Source organism: Lonchura striata, chromosome 1 (assembly GCF_050655825.1).
Source record: "Lonchura striata isolate lonStrDom1 chromosome 1, ASM5065582v1, whole genome shotgun sequence".
In the NCBI taxonomy this organism is placed as follows: Eukaryota; Metazoa; Chordata; class Aves; order Passeriformes; family Estrildidae; genus Lonchura; species Lonchura striata.
Genome location: NC_140703.1, coordinates 33,893,432 through 33,911,027, shown reverse-complemented (window position 1 = coordinate 33,911,027; position 17,596 = coordinate 33,893,432). Strand labels below are relative to the sequence as shown.

Below are 17,596 nucleotides of genomic sequence, written 5' to 3'. Positions count from 1 at the left end.
TACCAGGCTGGACTTGTTCTATATTCCTTTGCAATTCATGGTGAATGCTGTCTGGGGAGACGGGGGAGTGAAGTTTTGGCCCTTCTGGGAGAATGAGGCACTGTAGAGTTAAGTAGCACTGCCCTCGATCAGTCTGTTGGTGCCTTACATGTGGTCCTACCCAGGAGCCCACCTGTGGTCCCTGTGACTGCTTCATGTCACCTCACACACAGAATTTGTGTGGCTGTCCCTTTGTATGGCAACAGGATGACAACCCCCTGGCAGCTGTGGCCTTGTCCTCTCTGTGCCAGAAGCAGGAGTTCCTTGAAGGTGAACTGGCAGGGCTTGCTGGGTTTAAGCGATGAATGCGCTCTCATTTTGGGCTGGGCTCATGCCCTGGCACTCTGGATGTGTGTGAGGCCATTCATCTGGCCTATTTAGATACTGGCCCTTGCATGAGCTGAGTTGTGCCCATTTCTTTTTGCTGGCTGTTCTGGGCAATAAGGGTGTCTGCTCAAACACAGAGGAGATGGAGCACAAGTCTGATGAGGAGCAGCTGAGGGAGCTGGAAATGTTCAGCCTCAAGAAAAGGAGACTGAGGGGGCACGTTAATACTCTACAACCACCTGAAAGGAGGCTGTGGCCAGGTGGGCATCTGTCTCTTCTCCTAGGTAACAAGATGAGAGAAAATGGCCTTGAGTTGCACCAGGGGAGGTTCAGATTAGATTTAAGGAAAAATTTCTTCACTGAAGGGGTGCTCAAGCATTGGAACAGATAGTCCAGGAAAGTGGTGGAGTCACCTGGAAAAAATGTGTATATGTGGCATTTTGGGAACATGATTTATTTGGTAGACTTGACAGTGTTGGGTTAATGGGTGGACTTGATGTTAGAGGACTTTTTAATCCTTCAGTCCTCCAGGAAGGAGGAAGACCAAGGGAAGAACCAAAATGCCTGCCCCAAGCTCTCAGCTAAAGAAATCACTCGTTTCCTCCTGGATGCTGGGATGTGAGTGCTGAGTGCTGATCCAGCAGATCTGACTGTTTTGTGCATCCTTGGCCTTGAGGAGGTCCATCAAGGCTCAAGGGTTGTCTGTGCTAATCTTCTTGTTTTGCTACGCAAACGCCATGTCTCACACCAGCAGATGGATGAAACTCAAATGAGCCATACAATCCTCACCTGCTGATCTTGTGGTACTGTTGGCACAACCCTGAACTGGTAAACTGAGTCTCTGGGTGATGGCTCCCCTGGATCCGTTGTTGGAGGGTAGGTCAGGGGATTTGTGTATCAGAATATCCTGTTGCTCTGAAATGAGTTCAGGATTTTCTGAGTTTGCTAATGCAGAATTGTGGTAGTGTTTAATTAGCTGAAAAGGGTTTTTCTCTGAGAACAGCAGCACCACATTCTTATAATGCAAAAGCTGGCTAGGTCTCATGAATTTGGATACTGTCAATCACTAAATGGATAAACTTATATCCGGTGACATGGAAAGCATCCTTTCCTCCCTTTTCCTCCCCTCCTTGCAGAGGGATGTTTTTCTCCAAGACTTGAACTTCAACACCCACAGCCTAGGGGAGGGCCAGTGCTGGAGTCTTCAGCACAGTGGCTTTCCAGGGGCCCTGTCCTTTGTCCAGGCTGAATAGCTCTGCAGAGCTGCTGAGCAGAGGTACACAGTCTGGAAACCTCTTTTCTTCTGCCCTCTTGGCTCAGGGATAAAATCTTTCCCCAGAGATGATGCTTGGGGTGATGCAGAGCCCTTGGTGGGGCTGTGGGGCTGGAGAGGGTCCCCCATGCTGTGTCCCAATCTCCTTGCCTCCCTGTAGCAGCAGGGCACAAAGAGCTGCTTAGGCGTTCCCAGGAGCAGAGAGGGACCCAAGCCAGGGCATGCTGAAACGCACAAAGTAGGATTTATATCTTCAAAGAAATATTTCCCTCCTTTCTGAGCTCTTTTTAACTTTTTTTCCAAGGGATTTATTCCTCCTCCTCCTCCCGCCCAGGCAGGCTTTGAGGCGTGGAAGCACTTTTTGCCTCCCCATGGTGGCTTTTCAATGGTGGGAGAACGACTTCTTAGAAAGCTGTGGGCCACCCAGGGGCTGTGCCCACGTGCTGCACGGGGCTAGCTGAGAACAGCTGCACACATTGCTGCTGGTGACACTGCGTGACCACAGGCACGGTGAGGACAAAACTCTTCCCTTCTGCTGCTGGCCACGCTGAAGTGTGGGGAGCAGCATCTCACCCCAACCTGGTCATGTTGAGTCTGTTTTCAGAGTTTGACCTGGGGAGGTATAACCTCAGAAATGCTCCTGATTCCCTCTTGGGGTGAGCAAAGTGACACCCAGATGTGGACATCTCGCCTGCTGCCATCTGGGACCAGCATCTGGCTGGGGGATGGAAGGTCTCTGTGTGATCACAGATGGAAGGTAGCTGTTCCCAATCCCTTTTGGGGCTAATTTCTGCCTGTGCTTTCCTGTATTGCCAAGGGGAAGAGTGCCAGCTTCCCCAAAGGCTCTCTCCTTTTGGGATGGGAACCCAAGACTGAGATAAGAGGTGCTGTATAAGCCAAGATAATGGGTTGTATATGAGGTATATGAAGAATGATTAGGGTCAAAAACAGGGGAAAGGCTCTGCTGAGGTGTCTGGCACCAACAGAGCCAAAGATACCTGCCTGTCATGCTCATTTCTGCAATGCTGGAAAAGTGCCCAAGTACCCAAGAACACTTGGATCAGATTATGCCTGAGTCCAGCCAAAGACATGGCATTTGTAAAAAAACCTTTCTCCACCTCTTCTTTTTCTTTCTTTCTTTTCTTTTTTTTTCCTTTTTTTTTTTTTAAGCAACTATTCAGCTTTATTCAAAACATTCATTTTGCTCCTAGCAGGCAAGAGGAAAATCTATTGTAGCACTTTGAGACCCTTTTACAAACATGATTATTTCCCCTTGCCTGTTTCCATGTGAAGCTGAAAGCATTTGTATAAAATCCATTGTAAATGCTCTAAGGCTTGGCCAATAATTTCCTGGGCACACATTTGTTAATGTAGCCTGCAAAGTGCTTTGAAAATGAAGAAAAACAGCTGTAATTTCTAATGATGATAAGTGCGATTAAACAAGGATTCTGCAAGTGGTTGTGAATAATGAGCCATCTCTGGAGACTGGACATTGGGGACAAACATGCTCCAAACATAGAATCATAAAATGGTTTGGGTTGAAAGGAAACTTAAGTTCATCTCGCTCCAAACTCTCTGCCATGGGCAGGGACACCTTCCACTACATCAAGTTGCTCAGGGCCCCATCTAGCCTGTCCTTGGTCACCTCCAGGGATGGAGCAGCCACAACTCTGGGAAACATGTACCAGTGCCTCATCACCCTCACAGTGAATAATTTCTTCCTAATACCCAATCTAAACATACTCTCTTTCAGTTTAAAATCAGTAACTGTCCCAAATCTCTCAGCTTTTCTTCACAGGAGGGGTGCTGCAGTCTTCTGATCATGCAAGACTCTTGAGAGAGGTACCTTGAAGAATAGAGATTCTAAACAGTCCTGGGGGAGGGTTTTGCAGAGGAAAAATGGGCTTTATGCAAAAATGTATTTCAACTTTACAGCTTTACCTCCTATGGTGATCACTCTGGAATAAAACCAGGGATTAAGATGCCTTTTGTATGCTAAATTCTCATGGCTCATGTTGGATTTTGTTTCAAGGTGAATAGATCTCACCTTGGAGTGAGGCTTGCTTCACCATGTAGGGGTATGATTACAAATTTGGGGCTTCAGCAGTGTTTCCAAACTCCTATCACTCATTCTTAGCCATGGGGGTTCCTCAAGGGCTTCTCAAATTGACCCCAGAAGATTGACTGGTTGCCTGAGAAGATCTTGCCTTAAAGCATGTACCCACAGCTGAGGCACTTATGGCTGAGCAGGGCACACCACCCATTCCCAGCACAGCTCCTGCTGGATGTCCTCTGTGGTGGGATAAGACCCTGTGTAATAGATACAGGATTTTGGCAGTATTTATTTGAAATGGGCTTGTTTATTTTTGTCAGTTCAAAATGTGGTGGGATGTTCCAAAAGGTAGGGCATGAACCTTGGTGGAAACCTCTCCATGTTTTTGGAAGCCACAACCACTGCCTGTTAGAGGTGTAAACAACAAATGGAATGGAGAAGCCTTGTCCCTGCAGTCGCAGGAGCTGTAATTCCTTGTTAGCCCCTTCCACATCCACATCTGTTGGTTGTTTCCCATGTTAAGCCCTGTTGTTTCTTTCTGCTAATGGCTGTGTTCTTCCACCTCAGAAGCCAACAGATAAGCAGTGCACGAGACATGCCTTACACGTGTTTGTCCCCGGCAGTACCACTCCCTGAGAGCCCAGACCAGGGCTTATCAAGAAACTGCAGAAGGTTGTGCTGATAAATTATAATTATCATCTGTTAGGGAGAGGATATAGATTATATTCTGTATCATAGGGAGATTATGACTATCTTTATTTTATTTGATCTTTTTTTCCTGTTCTGGGTTACGCCTCATTAATTTCCTGAAAAGAAACAGAAGGCAGATGATAGTCAATTAAAAGGGATCCTAGGCTGTGATCAAGAGGCTTGGGCAGTGTGTAGGGTAGAAATGCAGGTTTAAGGGATGCTCTTTGTTGGCCTTTTCTGGCTAGTGGCAAGGTCTGTGTGCAGCTCATGGTGACTGTGATCAACCAGCAGCTTGCCAGGAGTTTTTATTCCTTTGCTTTTGTTGGTGTGATGCTGTGAAAGAGTCCCAGAGGAAAGGCCAGGAAGTGGTGCCCTAAAGAGTGGTGGCAGGAACTTCCAGGCTAAGGAGCTGCAGATACTGGGCAGGCTCAGCTCAGGTTCAAAGAATCTCCTAGTCCTGGCATGGGGTTCACTTTCTCTCCAAACCCCTTGGAAACAGTGGAATGGGCAGAGTGGGCATCACTCCTTTCTGCTGTCTTTCTATATCAAAAAGATTCTTAGGAGAAGTTGGCCATGCTAAAGGGCTGAGAAATTACCATCTCCATGTCTCTCATGTGACTCTTGCTGCCCATGTAATTTTTTCCCCCAACTCTTTTCCTGCAGCCAACTGTGAAATGTATTTGTAAGATCTGGAAAGAGCCTGCAACCACAGAATCATGGAATAAAAAGGCGTCAGGCTGGAAGTGACCGCAGTGGGTCACCTGCTCCAACCTCACACTCAAGCAGCATCACCCTAGAGCACACTGCATGGGACTGGGTGGTTCTTGAGTATCTCCAATGGGATGTGGAGGATCTCCAATATGGGTTGCCCTCAGCCTGTTCCAGTTCTTGGTCACTTGCACAGTAACGAAATTCTTAAATTATTCCTCCTGCTCAGGTGGAGCTTCCTGTGCACCAGTTTCTCGAGAGGAGCCTGGCTCCATCCTCTCCCACAGACTCTTACAGGTGAGGTCCCCTCTTGGTCGTCTCATCTCGAGGCATCTGCGGCAACGGACTCTGCTGCCGGTGCTGGGGCGCCGCCGGCCGCTGGGACAGCCGCTGGGACAGCCACTGGGACAACCGCTGGGACAGCCACTGGGACAACCGCTGGACAGCCGCTGGGACAGCCACTGGGACAGCCGCTGGACAGCCGCTGGGACAACCGCTGGGACAGCCGCTGGACAGCCGCTGGGACAACCGCTGGACAGCCACTGGACAGCCGCTGGACAGCCGCTGGACAGCCGCTGGGACAGCCGCTGGACAGCCGCTGGGACAACCGCTGGGACAGCCGCTGGGACAGCCACTGGACAGCCGCTGGGACAAGCGCTGGACAGCGGCTGGGACAACCGTTGGGACAGCCGCTGGGACAGCCGCTGGACAGCCGCTGGGACAGCCGCTGGGACAGCCGCTGGGACAGCCGCTGGGACAGCCGCTGGGACAGCCACTGGACAGCCGCTGGGACAAGCGCTGGACAGCCGCTGGGACAGCCACTGGACAGCCGCTGGGACAAGCGCTGGGACAGCCGCTGGGACAAGTGCTGGACAGCCGCTAGGACAGCCGCTGGGACAGCCACTGGACAGCCGCTGGGACAGCTACTGGACAGCCGCTGGGACAGCCACTGGGACAGCCGCTGGACAGCCGCTGGGACAACCGCTGGGACAGCCGCTGGACAGCCGCTGGGACAACCGCTGGACAGCCACTGGACAACCGCTGGACAGCCGCTGGACAGCCGCTGGGACAGCCGCTGGACAGCCGCTGGGACAACCGCTGGGACAGCCGCTGGGACAACCGCTGGGACAGCCGCTGGACAGCCACTGGGACAACCGCTGGGACAGCCGCTGGGACAAGCGCTGGACAGCCGCTGGGACAGCCACTGGACAGCCGCTGGGACAAGCGCTGGACAGCGGCTGGGACAACCGCTGGACAACCGCTGGACAGCCGCTGGGACAGCCGCTGGGACAGCCGCTGGGACAGCCGCTGGGACAGCCACTGGACAGCCGCTGGGACAAGCGCTGGACAGCCGCTGGGACAGCCACTGGACAGCCGCTGGGACAAGCGCTGGGACAGCCGCTGGGACAAGTGCTGGACAGCCGCTAGGACAGCCGCTGGGACAGCCACTGGACAGCCGCTGGGACAGCTACTGGACAGCCGCTGGACAGCCGCTGGACAGCCACTGGACAGCCGCTGGACAGCCGCTGGGACAGCCTCTGGACAGCCGCTGGGACAGCCGCTGGGACAGCCACTGGGACAACCGCTGGGACAGCCGCTGGACAGCCGCTGCCCGCGAGAGAGCCCCGCGCCAGCCCCGGGCCAGTCCCGCGCCAGCCCCGCGCCAGCCCCGCGCCAGTCCCGGGCCAGCCCCGCGCCAGTCCCGGGCCAGTCCCGCGCCAGTCCCGCGCCAGCCCCGCGCCGCTCCCGCTGGCCGGTTTGGAACCGCCGCGGTTGTCCCGGCCCCGCCGCTCCCGGCCCGCTCCGCCGCCGTGAGCTCCCCGGCGCTGCGGGGGCTCTGCGCTGCTGCTGCTGCTGCTCGGGTGCTCCCCTTGGACGGCCTGACCCGAGCATCCCCACCTCGCCCCCGGCCGTACCTCGGCCGCCGCTGCTGCCGCCTCGCCGACAGTGCTTTAAACCCCTTGCGTTGTTAGGTATGGCGTGGGAGATACCTCCGTGCAGGGGAAAGGCGAGAAATGCTCAAGAGGCCCCAAGGGAAAAAGCTACAGGGCAGTGCCAGGTTTGACTGCCATACCTTTGCCCCTTGGAAGATTAAAGCTCCAGCACCCAAAAATACTCAAGATTTTAATCTGTGCTTAAGCACTGGCCTCTCAAGTAGGTTCCTTTTTTCAGTGCTTTCAGCATTCAGGCTGTGTGGTTGAATATGTTTCCTGATTTTTCTCTCCTCCTCTTTTCTCTCTCATCCCCCCAGGCTATTTCCCATGCTTTTCCTCACTCTGTGCCAAGCAGTGGGAAAGCAGCAGCCCTATCTGACTGCCTGTGATCATAGGAACTCTTATCGGCAAGCAAAGTCTCTGTTTGCCATGGAAAAACCTGAAGTCCCCGGGGTTTATGGAGCAGAATAACATATGTTACTGCTTTCATGCCTCACTTGTTAAGTAGTCCTAAACTTTGCCATCCTACTAATGCATGTTTACCTACTTGCTCTTTGCTCCCATGGCTTTTCCAGTGAATGGATGCAAGTTTGCTGTTTCCCTTCTCTATCCATTTAACTTTGCCTGGTAAAGATGGGCTGGAATTGCAGACGATCTCTGAATTTTAAGAGAACTGTGCTTCAAACCTAGATGCAAGGACTGTGAAGCCTCTTGCTAAGTTCTGCCAAGGACTGAACTGTTTTTTTTTGCTTCTGCATCTGTCATTTGTTTAGGTGGTTTTTGCCCTTTAAGGTGGTTGTTGGGCCCAGTTACTGGGATATTATCTTTCTTGGGATCAGATGCTTGTGAATTCAAATGTATCAATGTTTGATGTGGTCTGAGGCACTGCAGATTCAGCCAGACCTTGGGAGTTATAATGATTTTATGGCTTCGAATTGCCTTGTCTCAGCTGTGGCAGCAGACTAGTAATTGGTTACCACAGATGAAACCATGAAGGATGAAATAATGGGACAGAGGGTCATGGAGAACCTGGAAGGTGGCTGGGTGGTAAGGAGGAAGCTTGTGTTAAATGGAATACAATTACTTGAGAAGATGGAGATGAACCTGAGGACAGAGAACAGGGAAAATATGCAGAGGTAAAAGGGGAGGAGTGATGCCTGTTTGGAAGGACATATATAAAGAGAACAATGGAGTGCCTGGATATATGAGTACATTTTAACTGAGAAGCATCCTTCTGTCTGTCCTTGTGTCTGTCTTTGTTTTCCTCATTCTCATGTGAGATCTGGCATATCTAAGAGGGATTTCTCCTGGACTTGTCCTAGGAGTTGTCGCTGGACTGTTTGCCAATACCAGCAACAGCACAGTGTAAATGCATTGCAAAACATGAGCCTTGCAGAGCGTAGAGGGAGATGATCTCCTCTTAGAAGTCACTGCTTTAAGAGTGAAGCAGCCTCAAATTTGGTGAGTTGTCCTTGGTCTTCCCTCTCCCTGTCAATTCTTTCCTTTGCATCTCCATGCAAGCATCACTTTTTTCCTAGTGCCTCAAGTATGCCTTGTGCTTCATTCCTCAGCAGAGACCCAGCAGCCCTGAAGCTGTGGGGCAGAGCTGCTCAAAGGCTCCCATTTGCTAGGTGAGCCCTGTACGCCCAGAGGGAACAGAAGCCTTGGATCAAATAATGATCTGGGAATTGACAGGATAGTTTCTGCTTTGGACAAGAGCTCACTGTTATTTCTTCCTAAGATTTAATTGCAACCTACCTTCTTTTTGGTCTGAAGCCATTCCCTCTTGTCATCCATGCCCTTGTCAAAAGTCCCTCTCCAGCTCAATAGTAACCCCTTTAGGTACTGGAAGGGGCTACAGGGTCTCCATTTATATCTCCATTTATATCTCCATTTACCTGAGTGGAGATATGCTAGAGAACATCTGTCCTCTCTACTTGACAAGACAAAATTTCAGTCTGAGGTTATTGCCTTTGTAGAATTCTTTGGCCCTTTGCAGACTCTGGAGAAGAAGCTGAGTGGGATTTCTTTGTCTGTTGGGGGCTGGGAGAGGAGGGAAAAGGTCTCTGGAAAGAGAAAAGGGAAAGGATAGGAAAAGAGGGACGGATAGATAACAGCAAAAGCTAGAGCTGAAAGCAGGAGACAAGTTATGTTTTTTGAGTCTCTTGATACAGAAATGTGTCATTGCCATAGTGATACTGCTTGGACAACAGGTCAATGGGAATTCAAGGGATGCCAGGGAGACAGGCATCTTTATTTGCTCTTCTTTGGCCAGCCTGATGTTCTTGGGAGAACCAGAGGCTGGTGGAGGGGGATGTAGACAGCAGGTTGTGTTTGTATCTCCTTCATTTCCCAGCTTCTGCTGCAATGAGGTGTCCCCTTCCCAATAACTCATGGGCTTGGAGAGGTGACTGTATTGGAAAGACTAAGGCAGGAGGTAATGAAATTCTTAATTATAGTGGTGTCATAAGCACTCTAATGCATAGATGAAGCTCTGACATTGCCCAGAGAAATTTTGGATGCCACATCCCTGGAAGTGTTCAAGGCCAGAGTGGATGGGACTCTGAGCAACCTGGTCTAGTGGAATGATTTTTAAGATAATTTCCAACCTAAACAATTCTGTCACTCTGGGATGAAGCTGAAAACACCTTTCCCTTTCTGCTGGGGGTGAGTCCAGGGCAAATTAAGCATTCAGAAGCTCAAGGCCAGATGATGTTTGATACATGAGAGAAACTGGATGCTGCAGGTATCGAGTAGCCTGTGCTATGGGTGAACAGGTGTAACCTGGACAGACTGTGGCTCCTGTGTTCCAAAACCCATGGGAATTGCCACAGAAATCCCAAATAGCAGGTGACTGTGCACTGCATGCAAGGATATTCTGAGGAGGAAATATGAGCTACAAGGAAAGACTAGAAAAGCTGGGATAATTGAGGCCAGAGAAGTTCTAAGAGGAGACATCCATATGTGAGTACATGTAATATCTAACAGAGGAAGAGTTTAAGCTGTTCACTATATGCACAGCAAACAAGGCATGAAGTAATGCCCCTAACTGTAATACAGGAGACATGACACTGGGAAGAAACCTGCCAACTTTTCATTGTGAAGTGATTTAGGACTTGTTCAGCCTGTCTTGAGAGATGGTGGGATTTCCATCACTGACAATTTCATGAGAGGTAAACTAACACCTAGGTTTAACACCTGGCATGCTGCTGTAGCCAGACAGATGATGCGGACAGTGTTTCAGGATCTCCATAATCTGTTTTCCTGTCAAATCCTGTGTGCTCATAGACAAATATGGATGTGTGAGCCATGTGTACCCACACCTGGGAATGTGAGTAATGAACCTCCTTGCCCTTTGACAGCAAAACTAATGGGTTTGGTCCAGTGACCTGAATTCCTGTTGCAGAAGGGGAAGGGCTGAGCAAGAATGAATGCTGTGCTTTGGTGATACAGGTACTCATGTTTTGGGGATCCTTTTAGGAGGTAACAAATATTGCAGTCCCATGGCATGTGACAACCTTCTGGTAAGAGCTCTGAAGGCTTAAATATATTCAGAAGCTGTGGCTGTTGTTACTTGGTAATTGCTGGATTTATGCCAGGTGTACTTTAGGCCAGCTGATGAAACCACCTGGATCAGCTGTCATCTGCACTACATCCCCCCAGCTGTGCTCTGGGAATTCTAGAGCAGGATCACCATCTTGCCACATGAGATTGGCATCAATTTTTTACTAAGGGTGACTTGCTGGTGCCAGGATCTGGTACTGCTGAGCTTCTAGGGATGGCTTAAACCCACTAGATTTAAGCTTCCAAGTGTGTGATTCCCTATGACTGTCCTGGATGGACAGACACATCTGTCTCAGGAAGGCATTCAGGGCATGACATTCTTAGTGCTGCATAATAAGTGCTGGTCCAAACTGAACCAACTTTTTATTTCCTTTCCATCCTCTTTCCTTGCACTCCAGCTGCCAACAGGCTGGGCATTTGGAAAGGGTATGAGGGGAGTGTCTTTTCTATTTTAACTTGTGTCTCATGTCTCTGATTTGTTTGTGCTTTCTGCAAACTGGTCTGTTATTTGGATGTGCCAGTCTGCAAGGATTTATGCACTGATTTCTCCAAAGTCCCACTGGGATCTGAGTTACTTCCAAACCCTTCATGCATCTGTTTCATCCATGTGTATAGTGCAGCAAACTGTTTACTCTTCCTCTTAAATTATTGTTATTACATCTGAAAAACCAAGGAAATCTTGTGTCCTAAGCTGGGATTTTGCAGGCAAGCATTCCAGGATTTGAACATGGTTGATGTGGACTCAAGGATGTGATGGCACTTCTAATGTAACAGAAAAACATCTCTGACTAACTTGACCCCAGATAAGAGCTGTATAATGGGGCTTCTTTAAATGCCCACACAAAACTGTTTTCCTAAATCTTTCCTTGAAGTCTCAGTAGTGCCCTGCTGGGTGAACCACTCCTCACCTAGCACTAGTCCCTGTGCTATTTTCTTCACTGTAACTACTCTGGTTGCAATTTACCACCAAGTTTTTTGGTTTTAATTATGATTATGAATAGATCTCCCACATGTACATTTTTGCAGCTGGTCTTTCTACACTTTAAAATCTGTTCCAAGTAACATTGTTTCATCCAGGTAATAATTATTTCTTAAGGGATCAGTCTCTGCAATGCTGCGGTTTTGCCAGGATAAGAGAGCTGTGTACCTGGGGAGGTTTAGTGCCTTTTTTACATGAGCTAGTTAAACTGATAACATGTTTCAAACAGGTCACAGTGATGCTGAATAATTCCCATAGCTAATCCTAGATTTAGGTTCTTATGGCATATTTTGAAATGTGCTTAAGTTAATGAATTCATTTCCCAGAACCTTCCGTATAGCCAAAAGAAGGCAGAGGTAGCATCGAAGGTGATTCAGAGCACCTAAGTTATAACCAGTAGCACCACTGACTGTCACCATCCTTCTCAGCTGGCCATCTCACTTTTGTATTTAAAATTAGGTGGGATGTCCTCAGCACGGCTTCCTGCTGGTCTGAGCATCTGCTTGGGAAAGCTTTCTCTCCTTTATGGGAAGCTTACCCAACAGTCTCTCTGTAAAACCTGTGCTCTTGTTTCAGGAGGAAGATGAGCTAAAGCCACTTAGATGGAGGCCGGTCCCAGCAGCCTCAAGAGGCTGAAGCTTGGGAAGCTGAAGGTGGTCCGTCGGAGCCTGCTGCAGAGGTACGAGCACCAGCCCTTCATCTCCTGCCTGGCTGGTTTCTACAGCTGCCGCTGGAAGCGGTACCAGCGCGAAAAGACCGAGCCTGGGAAATGCTGCTGCAACATGGTAAGTGAGATCAAAGTCAGCAGAGATTTCTGTACTGGGGCAGGGAGGTCTAAGCAGACAAGGGGTTGATGACATGGAATCCCAGCCCAATATAAGTTGGAGTCCACTAGGATCTGTTGGGCTGTTAGGTTTTGCTCTAAATGCTTGATGTATTGCTGCTTCTGTGGCAGGCTCAATTTGCCTGTGCCACCATACAGCTGATGAATGTGGACTTTGCACCAACCTCTCCTGGCCAGTGAAACCTCTCAAAGCTATAGAATCAAATTAAAGAAGTAACATTTAGGTAGGGTGGGCAGTAAGAATTGCAAGGAAGGTTGCTCAATTTGCAATTTCCTCTCATGTGAGGTGGTTAAAATCCTGTTCATTTGGGAAGTAATGAGTTTTCCCTGAGAACAAGTAATGCAGAGTATGCTTTTAAGGACATTTTCCTGGTTACAAGGGAAAGGATGGGAATTCCTCTCCATATTTACTTCAGTTGGAATTCCAACACCAAGCTACATATGTTTAGGGACAGCCTAAAAGAATCTACCCTTTGATTGCTGTGGGCTGGCCATAGCTCTGACTGCTTGTCCTTCCTCTCCCTCTCCAGCGGGAATGCATGTTTTTCCCATTGCTCGTTGCAGCTTTCTGCTTTTCTCTGGTCTTTCTGTACACGTGGGGTGAAGGTAAAAATGACTACAACAGTTTTGACTGGTAAGTAACATCTTTTCCTCTTCTCCAACCCCTTTGGCATGTCACTAGGATGACTGGGAAGGGATGAGCACCATCCAGAGCAGCTGTGGTGCAACAGGGCACTTTAGTAATGAAGCAAAGATTTGCACCTTAAACTCTTGGTTACAGCATCCAAATTGAATGTCCAGTGACTCTGGAGGTGCTGAGATTTGGTCTTTGCTTGGTACAATATTTGGGTGTAAATGTGAATTTAGGAGAAAGGGGAGAATCATCATCACAAACATTGTGAATGCAAGGGACTAAATAACTCTTTCCTTCTCTGAGTCTTTCTTTTCTTCCTTCCTTTTCTCCCCAATTCTATGTGAAGAAATGTAGTGGCTGGAATCAGAGGCATTGCATCAGCTATCTCACTGAAAGAGAATTCTATGTTCCCAAATTCAAAAGTAAGAAATAATCATCAGGGATGTATGCACATCTTTTCCTTCTGTTTCCTTCTGTACTACGTAGATTTATGCAAATATGGCCCCTAAAATTAAATTAAAGCTTCTCAAATATTATGGGAAGGAAAGGTATAATAATGTGTTTTAGTCTGATGGTTAATACAATCAGAGATTTGGGGAAGGAGGTTCTTAATCACTTTTGCATGTTACAGTGTAGGCTGCTCCTCCACCTTTCTTTGTTTTATTGCCTAGGAAATTTCAGAATTTCAAGGAACAGGTCTTTTGGTCCTCTGTAGTCCAGGTGCTAACAAAAAACATTCTTACAGTATTTTATTGGTTTATTTTTAGGTATAACTATGGGAACCTGGGCTTCTGGTTCCTCTGGTCTCTTGTTATCCTGATTGTGGCTGCAGTCTTGTTCGCATACATCTCACTGTTACTGGTGAGTAATGCTCCTTGGAGCTGACCTTGATTTGTAGTCCTGAAAGGTGAACAAAAATGTGGCTTTAATGTGTCAGACCAAAGCTCAGTCTAGTCCCCCATGTGATCCTTGGACAGTGAAAGTCGGGAGATGATCTGGAACACAATGAGTGTTTACAGTACTTTCTCCCCATATCTACCTGCAAATGACCAGTATCAGCTCAGGAGTCTCCAAGCCAGATGCCATTTCTGTGATTTCTCTCAATGATTTCCCTTTGATAAATGCTTGCAATTCCTTCTTGAACCCAAGGAAAACTGACCCAGCAGTGGCTGGATTTAGATTTGGGGGAACTAAAAATTGTTTTGGCAGCAGGGAAATACGGGGCTCTGAGTCATGTAGCAGTGGTAAAACGTCATCACAGCTGAGTTATTCTTCTAATGCTGGATAAAAAGTTCTACTAGAGGAAGGAGAACAGAACTTTTCCACTCGACTGACTCTGATTTGCTGGAGGATTTTCTCCAGATAGAAGCTATAATTGTGGTCACTTTTTGCTGAAAGAGGTTCCTGGAATCTTCACTTTTCCAAATCCTGTGAAATTTTCTGATATAATGTCTGCTTTAGTTAGGAAAACCTACCAACCCCAAAATTTTCCTAAAATTTCTATTTATTCATCCTTTTCCTCTGTTATTTCCCTCATAAGAAAGCTCTCAAATAAACACAGATTTGCACCTGTTTTTCCACCTTCTTCATCCAGAGCTATAGGCCAAGAATTCACTTTGATTCCAGGCACTGGGGCTCACATCAGTCCCATGCCTGCTCTGACTTTCATTTGGAAATGCCAGGTGCTGAAGGTGAGTTTGTGGCTTTTTCTCACCTCTGTGACCAAGACAACCAGCTTTTATCATCCATTCCTGCTGTTCTTACCCATTCCCTGATGTGGCATCATACAGTCATTCTGTAAATTGCTCATGAAAGGGAACCACAGGCTTTGTCTGTGTGGTACCTAACATAATTGGTTTCTGGGGCCCTTTTTTCCTGATGAAGTACAAATAAATAGAACTTTTATTCTAGTGCTAGTGATAAAAACCCCATAGTGATAAATAGGACAGGTGCTTGTTCATGTCCACAACAATCAAGAGCATTGTAAGACATGTGGATTAACTGAGCTCTGAAAGGGACTAACAACAATAATTAATTACAAGGATTTTGTAACACCACGGTGGCTCATGAACTATTATTCAGCAAAGCCTACCTGGCTTTTCCAGGGGCCATAGAGTAGTATGGGTAGTTTGGTGGTTACAATACTTTTGGCAACCCAGAGCTTTGCCAGAGATGCCCATGTGACTGAGATGGCACCTCAGCAGGCTGTGGATCTGGAGTTGACCTCAGGATCAGACTAACGCACCATAGCCCATGCTAGAAACTGGCTTTACAGGATTTCCTGGGCTCAGGGAGCCTGAAGACCCTTGGGGCTGATCTGTCAGCTCGGTCATGCTCTGTCTGGATCCAAATGCCAGCCAGTGTCCAAGCAGTGGACTTTCTTTAAGCATTTTCAGGTTTTTGTCACCATGAATGTGATGTCTGCAAGCTATCAGGGTAGGTGATGGGCAAAGTAAAGCTGGAAAGGAAGATGGAGGATATGAGGTGCAATTGGTTTAGTTCAGTCCTGGTCCTACTCTTTATTACATAGCTACATCATCCTCTTCCTCTCAAGCCTCTCAATTCTGTCTAAGGCTAACAACATTTGCCTTCCTCAGAAGGGTGAGCATGGATAAACCTGAAAGAATGCAAGTAGTCTGGATGGTATCCGACAACATGAGAAACTTCAGAGGTTCCTCTGCTCTGAGAACAGCCCTGCAGGGAAGGTCCATTTGCTTCTTGCTTTTATGAAGCTGTTAAGTGACCCAGCCAAAGAAAATTCTGCACAAGAAAGCAATAACTGGACAAATATGATCTTCATCCACATGCATCATTGCTATTTTTTTCACACAATCAATTTCAATTATTTCAATTGTTCAACTGCTCCCCAAGACAATTTTCTCATCCCTATTAGGGCTAAAAGATTCAACTAATTACAATTAATTATAAACTAATTACTAGGGGTCTAATTACAAACTGTTTATGCTCAGCAGAGAAGAAAAATATTTTCTTGTTTAGTCTTTCAAACCCCAGCAGATAACATTTGCTCTCTGCAGTTCAACCATGTTTTTTCTAAGGGTTGTGAGGAGGTGACTTATGACTGTACAAAGTGAAGAGGTTCAGATGTGTTGTGGCCTCTTCATTCATAGAGAGGACTCAAATTAGTACATTGACACTGAAATGCAAAGTGTGACCTCAAAAAACTCCATTCCCAAGAGACAGGGGTATCAGACAAGTTCCGAGTTTTTTACCATGAAGTGGATGAATATAAAGACCTGAATCCAGCTGCTGTGAACATCTAAGTGAGCAGATGTTTCAGGGGAGCCAATTGTCTAAGTTCCTGCTTGCATGTCCTTGTAGTGTAGGTTCAGAGCTTGCCTACACCTCACCAGAAATATTGAGATGATTACAAGGTAGTTCCCATGCTGAAGTAGAGAGGAATTGAGCATCTGCTGTCCACCTTTTGCAGAGAAACCTTGTGGTCAATACAGCCATTCAGAAAGAGGGAGACAGAAATTAAATTCTCATTGCAGTGAATTCATTTATCTTGCCACTAGGAAGCATCCCTTAATCACCACTTTGCAGGTAGATGGTGGAGGGGAGACACTTCCACACCTCATTTTAAAGAAGAGAAGAATTCAAGAGTTGGAGGCTGTAAAATTCTGGGAGATGATGGGATTGGCAAAAGGGACCTTGACTCTAACTTTGGGAGTATTAGGCAGAAACATACTGATCACCTAAGCCCTCATGCCTTTGTACTTATATTAGACAATCCCAGAAAGTGTGTGGAAGCAATTTGGAGTAGACAGACCAGTGAGAGGACATGATAAAACAGTATCAGTGGAGATTTAGGTTAAAAATTAGGGGAAAGTTTTTTACCCAGAGGATTTTTGGGCACTGGAACAGGCTTGCCAGGGAAGTAGTAATGGGATCGAGTCTGTCTGAGTGCCCTGAGTTCAAGAAGTATTTGGACTATGCTCTCAGGAACATGAGTTCCTGACTCATGTTAGTTCATTAGTTGATTCAAGAATCATGGTGTGATTTTGTGCTGGGCCAGAAGATGGACTTTGACAATCCTTGTGGGTCCCTTCTGGCTCAGAATGTTCTAAATCTTTGGCTTTCTTGTATGCAAGGACCAGGTCTTGGTGTAACATCACTTGCAGCAAAGGAGCAGAGTGGTTTTTTGCTCTCATTTTTTCACCCTGGAATAGGTTATTTAAATGGGGCTAATTTAAGATCTTTAGCAGTATTTCAGTTCTCTTTCAACTGCTCCCATGTTACTCATCATGTACTGGGTGCATTTATTCTATTAAAGGAAGCCAACATGTCAAGAAGCACTTGTATTCGCTGTTGAGTTTATCATAGAATTGTAAAATGATTTGTGTTGGAAGGGACCTTCAAGGTTATCTAATTCCCACCTCTCTGTCATGGATAGGAATGTCTACCACTAGACCATGCTGCTCAAAACCTCATCCAACCTGGCCTTGTATCTTGTTTCAAATCAGCATGTTCCTGGAAAGAGAGTGTGTTTGTAGATGGATAGGAAATAACTTGCAGTTGAGTTTCAGGAGA

General features: G+C 47.3%; 1 protein-coding gene across 2 annotated transcripts in view; it reads left to right on the top strand.

Moving 5' to 3' along the window:
- Positions 1 to 17,596, top strand: part of GDPD4 (glycerophosphodiester phosphodiesterase domain containing 4) — a 45,615-nt gene that overhangs the window by 11,299 nt on the left and 16,720 nt on the right. For both annotated transcript variants that reach the window (XM_021533931.3, XM_085574193.1), the window contains exons 2-4: positions 12,144 to 12,352; positions 12,942 to 13,045; positions 13,813 to 13,906. In XM_021533931.3, the coding sequence (XP_021389606.1) occupies positions 12,170 to 12,352; positions 12,942 to 13,045; positions 13,813 to 13,906 (381 nt within the window). In that variant the 5' untranslated portion in view covers positions 12,144 to 12,169. The remainder of the gene's footprint in view (positions 1 to 12,143; positions 12,353 to 12,941; positions 13,046 to 13,812; positions 13,907 to 17,596) is intronic.